The 13,423-nt window shown below is 37.5% G+C and overlaps 2 protein-coding genes across 2 annotated transcripts in view; both read left to right on the forward strand.

The window, feature by feature from the left end:
* Positions 1 to 7,364, forward strand: part of LOC107716782 (tubulin alpha-1D chain-like) — a 21,025-nt gene extending 13,661 nt beyond the window's left edge. The window contains exons 2-7 of the mRNA XM_016523334.1: positions 4,239 to 4,253; positions 4,361 to 4,436; positions 5,601 to 5,747; positions 5,872 to 6,020; positions 6,125 to 6,907; positions 7,119 to 7,364. Of these exons, the coding sequence (XP_016378820.1) occupies positions 4,251 to 4,253; positions 4,361 to 4,436; positions 5,601 to 5,747; positions 5,872 to 6,020; positions 6,125 to 6,907; positions 7,119 to 7,310 (1,350 nt within the window). The 5' untranslated portion in view covers positions 4,239 to 4,250 and the 3' untranslated portion in view covers positions 7,311 to 7,364. The remainder of the gene's footprint in view (positions 1 to 4,238; positions 4,254 to 4,360; positions 4,437 to 5,600; positions 5,748 to 5,871; positions 6,021 to 6,124; positions 6,908 to 7,118) is intronic.
* A 1,335-nt stretch (positions 7,365 to 8,699) lies between these two features.
* On the forward strand, positions 8,700 to 12,014 carry LOC107716784 (tubulin alpha chain-like). Its single transcript, XM_016523336.1, has 5 exons — positions 8,700 to 8,747; positions 10,110 to 10,332; positions 10,576 to 10,724; positions 10,819 to 11,458; positions 11,646 to 12,014. The coding sequence occupies exons 1-5, from the start codon at positions 8,745 to 8,747 to the stop codon at positions 11,981 to 11,983; spliced, it is 1,353 nt and encodes a 450-aa protein (XP_016378822.1). The 5' UTR covers positions 8,700 to 8,744; the 3' UTR covers positions 11,984 to 12,014.
* Positions 12,015 to 13,423: the final 1,409 nt, after the last annotated feature.

The raw sequence follows: 13,423 nt of genomic DNA on the forward strand, positions 1-13,423 counted from the left end.
AAAAAAAAAAAATATATATATATATATATATATGATTTTTGTAAGACAGTTTATATATATCACATATACTATATGAAAATTCTCCCTAAACAGCATGAGTATACTGCCCCCTAGTGGTGTTTTTGATTTTGGTGAAGGTGAATAACAATTACACTTTCTTAAGCTAGTTGCTATAGGTTGCCTTTGCAAAACATAGATTGGACCAATTAAATTTCATTAGAAATCATCCTTTAAAATTGTAATATGATTTTTTTTTTGTCACTCTATATCTATCACTGTGAAGACTGACATACCAATAACAGAGGCCTCCAGATCAACAAATGTGGCTCACTGGACGCGTTTGCCAGCACTGTTCTCACTGAAGAAGGTGGTAAAGGGGTCATCATGTTCATCAGCAGCAGGAAATCTGGCCAGAAAGAAAGAAAAGAAAGAAACAAACAAACAAACAAAGTCAGATGAATGGCTTTGTTCTTTTTGGTCTGTCAGTTAATAATGCAGTTGTGTCTTTTGGGCCTTTAATAACAAGATGTCTGATTTAAACATTTAAACTGACTTAACTTTTTTAGCTACACAGTAATAAATAAGTGTAATTTTAACTGTAAAATTTTGTAAAAACGCTACGGAAAAAAACTGTTAATAGGTTAACAGTAAGTTCCCGTACTATATACAGGGAAAAACTGTAAATTATCTAACCAGACATTTCATGTAATTTTACAGTAAAATGCTGTTAATTTTACAGTTTTTAGAAGTAAAAATAACAAATAAACAAAAAACCTGTAAACTGATATTCCCAGAATTCCCTGCATGACACTCCACATTTGAAAGTATTTTGTTTAAATAATCATGTTTTTTTACAAATTGATGAAGACTTTTCACTCTCGCTCTGACAACAGTGTGGAAGAATACACAAATGTTCCACCACCCACTAGCAGGAATAAATCACAACCCTACGCATCCTCCTGGGCTGCTTTAATCAACTAATTCCCCCTGCCACCGACACCCCTAACTCGTGCTGTGTCTCCTGTTTTGTCTCATCTCTCTCACAGCCACATAATCCCATCAGTTTTAATCTGTTTTAACAAGGCCTTAATCCACCAATTAGACCCTATCAAACCTCACGTTAAGACATGGCCGATAAATTACTAGTGTGCTTTAACTGTCACAGGATTAAACCATGTTACAAATTCTGTAAATCCATTCCTAATACGCCTTGATCTGAACTTTAAGAGACCATAGAAACGGTCAAAACCATAAGCCTTAAATCACACACACACACAAAAACTCACACCAAGAACAGATGTCTTGAGTCTAGCAACCCAGATTTAGATTATACCTCATGTAGCCAAAAATTACCATTTTTGTAATATTTTAAAATATTACAAAATTTAATTTTAATTTTATTATGCAAACATCCTGTCAATGCTCTCATCAATGGAATGATGCTAAGTGAGCTATAGTGCCTACAAAAGTGCTGTTTTCAAACTTAAAAACTATACAAGTTTAGTCTACACAAATTTGAATATGACGAAAAGTGCAACAAGTTAAACTTGTTAAAATAGAGTTTAACAACAATAAAATCGAAAGTAAAATAATTAAATAATAGAGGCCAATAAAGCACTAGGAACTAATGAAACATTGTAGACTATACTATGCTAAACTAAATAAAACAGCTAATTCATTAAATCATAGAAGTAAAGTACGGAAGCCTATTTTCTCCACAGAATACAAAGATAAAAAGGTAATGTGCAACTTTTTATACCACAATTCTGACTTGTTTATATAAACGCTAAGAATTTTTTTCATATAAACTGAGAATTGTGAGATAAACTGAGAATTGCAAGATATACTTAGAATACTGTAATTTTCTTGAGTTTACAATTCCTTTTTTTCTCCGAACTGCGGAAAAAATAAAGATTTTTTCAATTCAAATAGTTAATGTTTTAATTTATTGTCAAAATTAACATTAACATTACTGTAAGAATATTTTGTTTGTAATTTTGACAGAACCTTTACAGAAAATTAGTACGTTTTCAGAGGGTTCCCTGTTAGCTGGGAAGACTGGTGTGTGTGTGTGTGTGTACGTGTGTGTGTGTGTGTGTGTGTGTGTGTTTAAGTAGTTACCAGTAATGATTAACAGATCAAAGAGAGTGTCAACCATAGATTTTGCTCTGTCCATTGCAAATATACAAAACAGAAAGCAACACGATGACTGGCATGTTCAAGATTCATAAGATCCAAAACCTGTATGAAAGAATCTGAATTCCATGCTAAGTGTCTGAGGCTGCTAAAGTGTTTTTAGATCAAGATCACAGTGCATACCACATACCAGTGCAGTTAATTTGTATAGAAATGTCCCAATTCCAACCCTCAGATAGATTATGTGTATATATATTTTAATAAATATGCTATGTTGGCATTTCATATTCTAATTGCATAAGTGAACGAGGGGAAAGTGGAGTGTGTTAATGAATTAAATCAATAATTATTTTCATTGATCCATGTCAGTATTGATTATCCCAAAACGCTTTGCGTTTTCCAATCTGCATTCTCACTGAGACTCAAAGTTTACAGAAGGGCTCTGAGTCCAATGTGTTTATATGGAGATGAAATACTCACCTTCAGGAGTGAAGTGACTGGAAAACGGTCACAACATTAGTTGCAAACATGGAAGATCATAATTAAATACCCACTAGTGCTACAAATTACACCATGTGGTAAGCAGTCAGACAATATTATCAAAAAGACATTTGATGTTCTGTCTGTAAATAAATGACTAGCTTAAAGTGCCCAAACTTATCAGTCAAGCAGGAGAAACAGGTCCATCCAGTCACAGTTACCATAACAGAACAAGCCAAACTCCAGAAATATCAATAGTGCTATTAAATTCTGAAATGAATGATGAAGATGTTTACTCAAATATTTCAGGAAAATTAACAAAAATGTAGAAAATTGATTTTATTGCATTTGCATATTCTATGACAATTAACCATGCAGTAAACTTGAAATAAACATTTACTACTGATTGAAAAATCTGCTTGAAGCAAGATCTATAACCTTTCTGCCAAAAGGTTTTTTAAATGCACTTTTTATTCGGATTATGCCATGTTTGTCGTTTACCTTTTACAACCACTAGGGGCCGGTATAAAAACTTATCCCATTTTAAGAGTTCACGTAAAGTTAACATTAAAGTTGAATGAGTTTAGAAAGTGACAGTAGACATACAGTATGTAGTCAGGATTTTTCTGTAGGAAGAAGAAATAAATTACCAAACAGTATGCAAATGTGAAAAACCCTATATTCTGAAATCCAAACTAGCCCAAAAACCAATGACATACTTGTTTTTTTTTTGGAAGTTGTTTAGTTGTAATAACAATACATGCCAGAGAAAGGCTGGAAGCAGAGCATGAAACAGTGAAATTCAAACTTCTACACACATTAAGAGTAAAAGTCTTACTTCTGAAGTAAAGTGATCCCTGTACGGTCATGTTTAAGAATATATTGCTTTAAAGGCACTTTCGTAAACTGATTCATGTAGTCACAGAGACATAAAATTGATAAATTAAGAACTATAAAATCCTCTTAATTCTGCTCACATTCAAACAGGCTTTGCCTAAGTAGAAGACACTCAGGCTAAGGTTACAAGAAAAAAGATGTGATGCAGTTTTCAGGAAGCCACATAAAAGCAAAATTTAAGGTACATAGTTCTCAGTATCTATACAAGTCAATCTACTATTTTTCACTCTCTTGCAACAAACCTCATTCAGAGCACACACAGAGGATATCGCATTACTCTCTGTAATAAGAGGAGCCATTATTAATTTATGAAAGTGGTTCCTCTGCATGAGTAACCTACAAATTCTTTCTTAGATATATGCTTCTTTGTGTTGAGAATACATCAACCAAGATTTTGCACATGTAAAGGCATACAGTTTGCTCAGCTGTGCTTTTGTCAAAATGCTCCCCAGAGGATCAAAGAAGTTTTTTGTCATATTGTTCATCAGTCTATTCAAATTCATAACTTGCACTAACAATAAACTATTCCTATGAGTGTAGGAGGTGCTAACCTCATTTTCCTTTTTGTCTTCTTCCTTTTTCTGCCTGAAGATAGTATCGACATCAGCGGCTTCTCCGATTACAAAGAACACTGTTACCGCATGATGCTCCAGGTATAAATATGTTCTGTGTCAGACTTTGACACATTTAGAGCTTCATTCCGAACCCTGAGCATCGGCTGGAAGACAAAATACAATATGGTAACATATATCAACTTTTCATCTATTACACATTATTTCAGTATTGGTATATTTAGTCTGTATGATTAAATAAATTAATATCAAAATAAATAATTCTCAATCTGCAGCGTGAGTGCATTTCCGTCCATGTTGGCCAAGCTGGAGCACAGATTGGTAATGCATGCTGGGAGCTTTACTGTCTAGGCTCCATCTAAATCCAGCATAGGAAATATTCTTAATTAGATTACATAAGAAATATAATTTCTTAATCACACAGCGTGCTTCATTGTATTGTAAATAAGTGACTGTTTCCTACTCTAAATTTTCCATTATTTATGACTGTTTTTACTTCTGTTACTCTGCTAATATATCACCCTAATGCAAACCACTTCTGCAAAAGACACAAAATAGAATATATGGAGAGTTAATGCTCATAGGTGTGCAGAATATTTAATGTATCTTTTCAAAAATAACTGAAAACCTTTCATATTTCCTTTTTGAAAACTATAGGCTACTAAAAAATAGTAGTAAGGTAAAACATGAAAGACAATCAAATACACTGTAAGCATGAGACCCAGGGTCGTTGGCGAGGTTGTAACTGTGGCAAACCTTAATCAAAGTATAATTCATTCCTCTGTGTGTGTTTGAGCTACAGGGTTAAGGTCACTCTAGTGATTAATTAGGACGTGGAAAGAGGTACGACGTCACTTTGAGCTTGCTGACCTTGATGGCTGTAAATCTGTTGCCCAACATATTTCTTTGTGATGGTCTGAGACCTGTTGGCCACTGCTTAGTGGATTCTTTGCCTAATTTCAGCAGCTGCATATAAATATTACATACATATATTCTAACAGAATGTGAACCTGGAAACAGGATTATTATGTGTTTGCATATACTATACATATACTGTATTGAAGAAGCAGGGATTTGAAAATATGAGAGAAATATTCACTATTTTTCAAAGGATAACGATAAAAATTACAGTTAAAAAAGCTTTGAACTGACACACCAGGCGACCGAGTTCGAATCCTGGTTAGTCCCCCTCTGTCTTCCACAATGCTTTTTGTCCACTCTATATTGTACTGTATTATTAATTTTTTGAAAGTCTTAAGATTAATGCAGCCTTTAACACAGTAAATTTGGGTCTGCATGCAGTCACACATTTTCACTTTCAATTGATTTCTTTAAAAAAAATTCAATTATTTCATATAAATAAGTTGTCTTACCAAAAAAAAAAAAAAAAAAATATATATATATATATATATATGATTTTTGTAAGACAGTTTATATATATCACATATATCACATATAATGTTGGCCAAGCTGGAGCACAGATTGGTAATGCATGCTGGGAGCTTTACTGTCTAGAGCACGGTATCCAGCCGGATGGACAGATGCCCAGTGATAAGACAATAGGAAGAGGAGACGATTCCTTCAACACCTTCTTCAGTGAGACGGCTTCGGGAAAACATGTTCCACGTGCCATCTTTGTTGATCTGGAACCCACTGTGATTGGTATGTGAACATTTTTGGTTTAAAAATGGTTTAAAACAGCATGTACATGAGAATACCACAATGATGTCCTTTTAGTGAATTAAGAGGGAAAAAATCTGATTGAAATTGCCTTCTTTGAATGCAGATGAAGTACGGACAGGTACTTACCGCCAGCTCTTTCACCCAGAACAACTCATCACTGGAAAAGAGGACGCTGCCAATAACTATGCCAGGGGACACTACACCATTGGCAAGGAGATCATTGATTCAGTCCTGGATCGTATCCGCAAACTGGTAATACTTTTCGGTCTGATAAAGCTACTAAAGCTGTAAGAACGGACTGAAATTGGTGTATTGCATTCTTTTTGATAAGCTCTCTTTCTCCTCTTTTCCAAAAGAGTGATCAGTGCACTGGCCTCCAAGGTTTCCTGGTGTTCCACAGCTTTGGTGGAGGTACTGGCTCTGGCTTCACCTCCCTGCTGATGGAGCGTCTCTCTGTCGACTACGGCAAGAAGTCCAAGCTCGAGTTTGCCATCTATCCTGCTCCTCAAGTGTCCACAGCAGTGGTGGAGCCCTACAACTCAATCTTGACCACCCACACCACCCTGGAGCACTCTGACTGTGCCTTCATGGTGGACAATGAAGCCATCTATGACATCTGCCGTAAAAACCTGAACATCGAGCGTCCAACTTACACCAACCTCAACAGGCTCATCGGGCAGATCGTGTCCTCCATCACGGCCTCGCTGAGATTTGACGGAGCTCTGAATGTGGATCTCACCGAGTTCCAAACCAACTTGGTGCCCTACCCACGTATTCATTTCCCTCTGGCTACATACGCTCCTGTGATCTCTGCTGAAAAGGCGTATCATGAGCAGCTCTCTGTGGCTGACATAACCAACGCCTGCTTTGAGCCGTCTAATCAGATGGTGAAGTGTGATCCTCGTCATGGTAAATATATGGCCTGCTGTCTTCTGTATCGTGGAGATGTGGTGCCCAAAGACGTCAACTCTGCCATCGCTGCCATTAAGACCAAACGCACCATCCAGTTTGTTGACTGGTGTCCCACTGGATTCAAAGTAGGTATCAACTATCAGCCTCCAACTGTGGTTCCTGGGGGAGATCTGGCCAAAGTTCAGAGAGCCGTCTGCATGCTGAGCAACACTACAGCCATTGCTGAGGCCTGGGCTCGTCTAGATCACAAGTTTGACCTGATGTATGCCAAGAGAGCCTTTGTGCACTGGTATGTGGGTGAAGGAATGGAGGAAGGAGAGTTTTCAGAGGCCAGAGAAGATATGGCAGCTCTGGAGAAGGATTATGAAGAAGTCGGCACTGACAGCATCGGGGCAGAGAGCCGTGTGCATGCTGATCAACACTACAGCCATTGCTGAGGCCTGGGCTCGTCTAGATCACAAGTTTGACCTGATGTATGCCAAGAGAGCCTTTGTGCACTGGTATGTGGGTGAAGGAATGGAGGAAGGAGAGTTTTCAGAGGCCAGAGAAGATATGGCAGCTCTGGAGAAGGATTATGAAGAAGTCGGCACTGACAGCATCGGAGATGATGAGGACGGAGTGGAATTTTAAATACAGTTTGTTTGTAATTCCAGGGTAATCTGATCTTATCTTTATCTTCTAAAATGCAGCATTTTAGTGTTTATGGGGGCTATACATTCTTTGGTATCACTTCATAAAGAGATTATAAGTTAATGCAATAGCTAACATAAAATATTAATGAAGAATACTTTTACAGCATTTATTAATCTTTGGTAATTTCTACATATACTAATATATTTAAACATTTGAAGTTGTACAAATTAACATATGCTAGTAAACTGTTAACATGCATATGAGCAATAATAAAAAAAATCATTCACCTAGATTAATAAATGGTTTAAAAATTTACATGGTTAATTCGTTATATCTAATGTTAATGCATTAACTAAATGTTCCTAATTCTTTTTCTGCTTTTTATGTCTTATGAAAAAGTTATATCCCTCTCTAAAAGTAAAAATGAACTGCAAAAATAGAATAAAATTAAGCAATAAAAAGTTTGGTGACAAGCGCTTTCTAAAAATGTGTTGTTATTTGCACTCCTTTCATGATATACAGTTGGACATGTTATCTGTTTAATATCTGTATATATCTGCACATGCAAAAGTGATAAAGGCCTACATGCAAAACAGAATGTCTTCCATCACGACACCCTTCCCCCCAACGGTATCTATGCTGCAGCACAAAATTTACCACCTGCTCTAGCTGTTATTCATGATTCAGCTGTTTGTTCATGTCAGTGGGCATCACTATGAGAGGCTGGATAATGTCTGTGCTTTCATAATCACTGTAGCACAGAAATTAAAGTCTGATGACAACTGGGCCAGTGTGTCTCTTTCTCTATAGCAAGAACCATGTCTACAGAAAATCTTAGTCAATAGTGCTTTTTATGCTTTGTAAACAGAAAACATCTGTTTTCAAATATACAGTAGGGCTACGTTTACAGTACTTCAACACAAAAGTAGTCTTTACACACAAAAGACTTAGAAGTAATTACTCATATGAAATGACACTTTCACCCTGAAGTCTTTAAACTTGCTTTTCTTCATGTAGGAATCACAAAGAATACAGAATCCTGCTGTAAGCTTTATATTACAAATAGTCAAGATATCATTTTTCCTGCAGTTGTTATGCAACTTTAACACATGACCATGGAGAACTTTGACATATAGCCTTTTAAAATTCCTTCTTGGCTTTTAGCATTATCGAATGCCCAAAAAGCTAGTAAAGGGGCCAGATGGTTTTCACAGACCCAAAAGTCCCAAGAGGGAGCTAGACCATGCTTGTGTAGGAAGGACAGCCCTTCTGAATGACTATCCTCACTCCAACAGGCGATCCCACTTCCTGCTAACCCCCTCTCTTCCTCCTCCCTCTTCCCTCTCTATAAAAACCCCACCTCTCCTTTCTTCTCCACATCTGCCTTCTCTTTCCGAACCCTCAAGTCGGCCTGAAGGGAAATCTGACAAGATGGTAAGTTCATAGTGCTTGATCGATTCTTAATTCTACTCTTTTTATACATCCCTCCACTAAAATGTACATTATTTCACATTTTGTGCACTTAAGGCATGTTAAGAGATTTCAGTAAACTCTATAATAGTTAATAAATTATTTTACATTAATGTATTATTTTTGTGTGGAAGAAGAAGTTAGCGGCACTGTGGTTAAACTATTGAAACAGTTTTATATATATAAAAAAAAGTCAGAAGTAAAGCATTAAGCCATGCTGAGTTTCAGGCACAAAGCTGGCCTTTCATTATATAGAGGATGTGGCTACGGCCTTCAAAGCCTGATCCCAGACTGTGACACACATGTCAGCAGGAAACTCCAGTACTTTGCCTTTTCTGAATATAACATTTAGCTATGTTTGGTGGGTCTGCAGAGCCAAAATAGCTCACTGAACCTCTGTCAACTAAAGAGGAGAAAAAGGGGAACTACAGCATGAGACATGCAGTTGTTACTCAGAGAATGAATACATTCATGCCTGTATGACATACAGACAGGCATTGGTAGTAGATGAGATCATGACTGACAAAATCTGCAGCATAGCAGAATAATAGATATAACTCTTCTAGCGACAAGCCCCGAGTGAGATATCTCTGTGTTACACAAAGGAGAGTGTACAGCTGGGACAGGGAGGGGGTGGACTGAGGCCTCAAAGGAGCGCACTTAGTCTCTTCTTCTGTACTCTAGAGATCTATGACCCAATCTAGAGGAGAGGGTAAATGTGCATGTAAATGTAATTGAAAAGAAACTGAGTTCTGCATTGAACAATAGGTCCAAAAGCTTAGAAAATTACATAAAGTTGTTACAGTATTGAGCTTTGAGCGAGTCAGCGTGTTAATGACTAACATATCAGACCTAAATATATTAATTTCTTATTCAAAACAATAAAAGAACACATTTAGTTCAGTGGTTCTCAGCCACGTTTCTTAGCAAGGCCCCGCATTTTCAAAACTTATTTTAATCTATAGGCTAGTTTCTGTATATTAAAAAAATTACTAAAATAATTATTAAAAACTGGTTTGTTTGGCGTAACTAGGCAGTATTTACATTCATTATAAAAATGTCATAACATTTTAAGATTTTATTAATTTAAATGACTTTTCCAGGCTTTCAAAAAAATAACACTTTTAAAATTAGGCTGCCTAATTCAAGTTTTCCAAGACTCCGGGAAAACCCTCCTCCTGTTTAAATATTAAATAGTTAAATGAAAGTTAAATAATAGGATCTAACATGTTACTGTCTTATTAGCTCAGAGTTTCAGCTAAAATATGTACAGCTGCCACTTATATTCATATATTTAATTTATTTTTACTCTCCCTCTCCCTTTAGCGTGAGTGTATCTCTATGCATGTTGGCCAAGCTGGGGCCCAAATGGGAAATGCATGCTGGGAGCTTTACTGTCTGGAGCACGGTATTCAGCCAGATGGACAGATGCCCAGTGATAAGACAATAGGAGGAGGAGATGATTCCTTCAACACCTTCTTCAGTGAGACTGGAGCAGGGAAACATGTTCCACGTGCCATCTTTGTGGATCTGGAACCCACTGTGATTGGTAAGCTGAACCTGAGGAACAGAATATAATCCATTTAAATGATCGTGAAAACCATTTTACAAAATATTGGAAAAGCAAGTTTTATAAAATATATTTCCTGATAAGAATTAATCATTTTTATAGAAATTACCTTGGATTTATTGGACAATTTAGATGTCTTCTTTTTCTTCCTATTTGCTACTGTGAATTAAAAAAAAAACAGAAACTTAGATAATTTGGCTTTTCCATTTTTTTCCTCTTCAGATGAGGTGCGCACAGGCACATATCGCCAGCTGTTCCATCCTGAGCAACTAATTACTGGCAAAGAAGATGCTGCCAATAACTATGCCCGTGGTCATTACACCATTGGTAAAGAGATCATTGACCTAGTGCTGGACAGGACCCGCAAACTGGTGAGGTTCAAGTCTTTTGAGTACAAAATGAATTTGACTTTGACATTAATAATTACGAAGATGTTATTTCTAATAAGCTGATTTACTCCAACAGGCTGATCAGTGCACTGGCCTTCAAGGATTTCTCATCTTCCACAGCTTTGGTGGAGGTACTGGCTCTGGCTTCACCTCCCTGCTGATGGAGCGTCTCTCTGTCGACTACGGCAAGAAGTCCAAGCTTGAGTTTGCCATCTATCCTGCTCCTCAAGTGTCCACAGCAGTGGTGGAGCCCTACAACTCCATCCTGACCACCCACACCACCCTGGAACACTCTGACTGTGCCTTCATGGTGGACAATGAAGCCATCTATGACATCTGCCGTAAAAACCTGGACATCGAGCGTCCGACTTACACCAACCTCAACAGACTCATCGGGCAGATCGTGTCCTCCATCACGGCCTCGCTGAGATTTGATGGAGCTCTGAATGTGGATCTCACCGAGTTCCAAACCAACTTGGTGCCCTACCCACGTATTCATTTCCCTCTGGCTACATACGCTCCTGTGATCTCTGCTGAAAAGGCGTATCATGAGCAGCTCTCTGTGGCTGACATAACAAACGCCTGCTTTGAGCCGTCTAATCAGATGGTGAAGTGTGATCCTCGTCATGGTAAATACATGGCCTGCTGTCTTCTGTATCGTGGAGATGTGGTGCCCAAAGACGTCAACTCTGCCATCGCTGCCATTAAGACCAAACGCACCTGTTGTGGTTGCTAACCAGTTCTTCGTTGTTATTATCTGTTGTAGTAATACTGTCGTGAAGTCATGCTGATGTGCATGCTACACAGTTGTACCGTATTCCGTTGCTGTTGCCGCTGAAGTTCCTTGAGTAAACTAGCATTCACCCGAAGCTGTGTTTTCATGTGTTTTTGTTGAACATAACAGCACCATCCAGTTTGTTGACTGGTGTCCCACTGGATTCAAAGTAGGTATCAACTATCAGCCTCCAACTGTGGTTCCTGGTGGAGATCTGGCCAAAGTTCAGAGAGCCGTCTGCATGCTGAGCAACACTACAGCCATTGCTGAGGCCTGGGCTCGTCTAGATCACAAGTTTGACCTGATGTATGCCAAGAGAGCCTTTGTGCACTGGTATGTGGGTGAAGGAATGGAGGAAGGAGAGTTTTCAGAGGCCAGAGAAGATATGGCAGCTCTGGAGAAGGATTATGAAGAAGTCGGCACTGACAGCATCGGGGAGGAGGACGAAGAGGGAGAAGAATATTAAAGAAGCAGAATTACTGCCTGGAAAACTTAAATCTGACCATTTCAGTAAAGTTACTTGAAATTCAATTTGCATTTAAATTGGTTTTATATTAATAAAATTTGAATAGGAAAATAAAGAATTTATTCTTTTGTGTGTTTTGAAGTAATCTCGTTGTGTATTCTACGTAAAAACTCTGTTTTGTGTCATGGTTATGCAATGATGTCATCACGCAATGACATCACAACGTCATTTAGCAACTTTTAGCAACAAATCGATCTGCCTTTAGCAACTTCCCCTGAAAATTAGTTGGCAACACTGCTCTGCACCCCTTTACCTAAATTCATTACTTCAGACTTATGTGCCCTCTAGAAGCTTGCGTTCTGCAAGTGAACATTGCTTTATTGTTCATCCCAAAGAGGCACAAATTCACTTTCACTGACTTTTACATTAACTGTTCCCTCCTGGTGGAATGACCTGCCCAACTCAATCCGAGCAGCTGAGTCCTTAGTCATCTTCAAGAATCGGCTAAAAACACATCTCTTCCATCATTATTTGACCCTCTAACTCTAGCACTCTCTATTCTAATTCTATTCTTTAAAAAAAACGTGCCCTTTTTAGACTTGCACTCTATTCATTTACTAACTGCTTGTTTTCTTTAAAAAAAACACTTAACAGTAGCTTCTCTATTATTTTTGTATTATATCTATTTTCTAAGCTCTTTCTTAACCTGCCTTAAAGGGTTAGTTCACCCAAAAATGAAAATTAGGCTGTGTTTTACTCAACTGGGCGGATGACGTATGAGTTCAGCACTGTGCATGAACATTTTCTAACACAGCTGCAAATTACAGTCCAAACTACTGCACGAATTTACATGCGACATGCCGAAACAGCCTGGATAACAAACTCATCAAAAAATTATGCAAAAACATTTTATTTATTTTAGTTATTTGAGATGTTATAATAGCTCTCTAATTGTGTTAAAATATATTAAACAATAATTATTTAACAAATATTATATGTGTAGGCCTAACTGGGCATCAGAGGGAGCGGGCCTGTGCCCATGAGCATCAGGCCCGTCCGCTGCCTACGCCCCTGATAGATACATTCACTATATTTGTTTTAAAAGGTGCGGAATACTTTTAAAATATAGAAAATAAAATTGTCCTGTCACATAGGTGATTCCGTAGTTTGTAGCGACTCCTTGTGGATATATTCTTTAATCTTTGTGCCCGAGTACATTTATTGTAGTCTTTTTTTATATATATATATATTTATATATATTTTAGTGAATTTATTTCGTTATTTTATTGTTTATTTATTGCGCTGATAACAATATATGTGACCTGAAAGTGATTAGTCCAATTATAAACAGCTGAAGCAGTGCACAGGATTCTGATGTTGATGCTCATGCCAGGAATCAGCTGGAATTAGTGGTGCATGTAAGAACATGCTCATAATGTC

The sequence above is a fragment of the Sinocyclocheilus rhinocerous genome, unplaced genomic scaffold, assembly GCF_001515625.1.
Source record: "Sinocyclocheilus rhinocerous isolate Xijiao unplaced genomic scaffold, SAMN03320098_v1.1 scaffold1441, whole genome shotgun sequence".
Taxonomy (NCBI): domain Eukaryota; kingdom Metazoa; phylum Chordata; class Actinopteri; order Cypriniformes; family Cyprinidae; genus Sinocyclocheilus; species Sinocyclocheilus rhinocerous.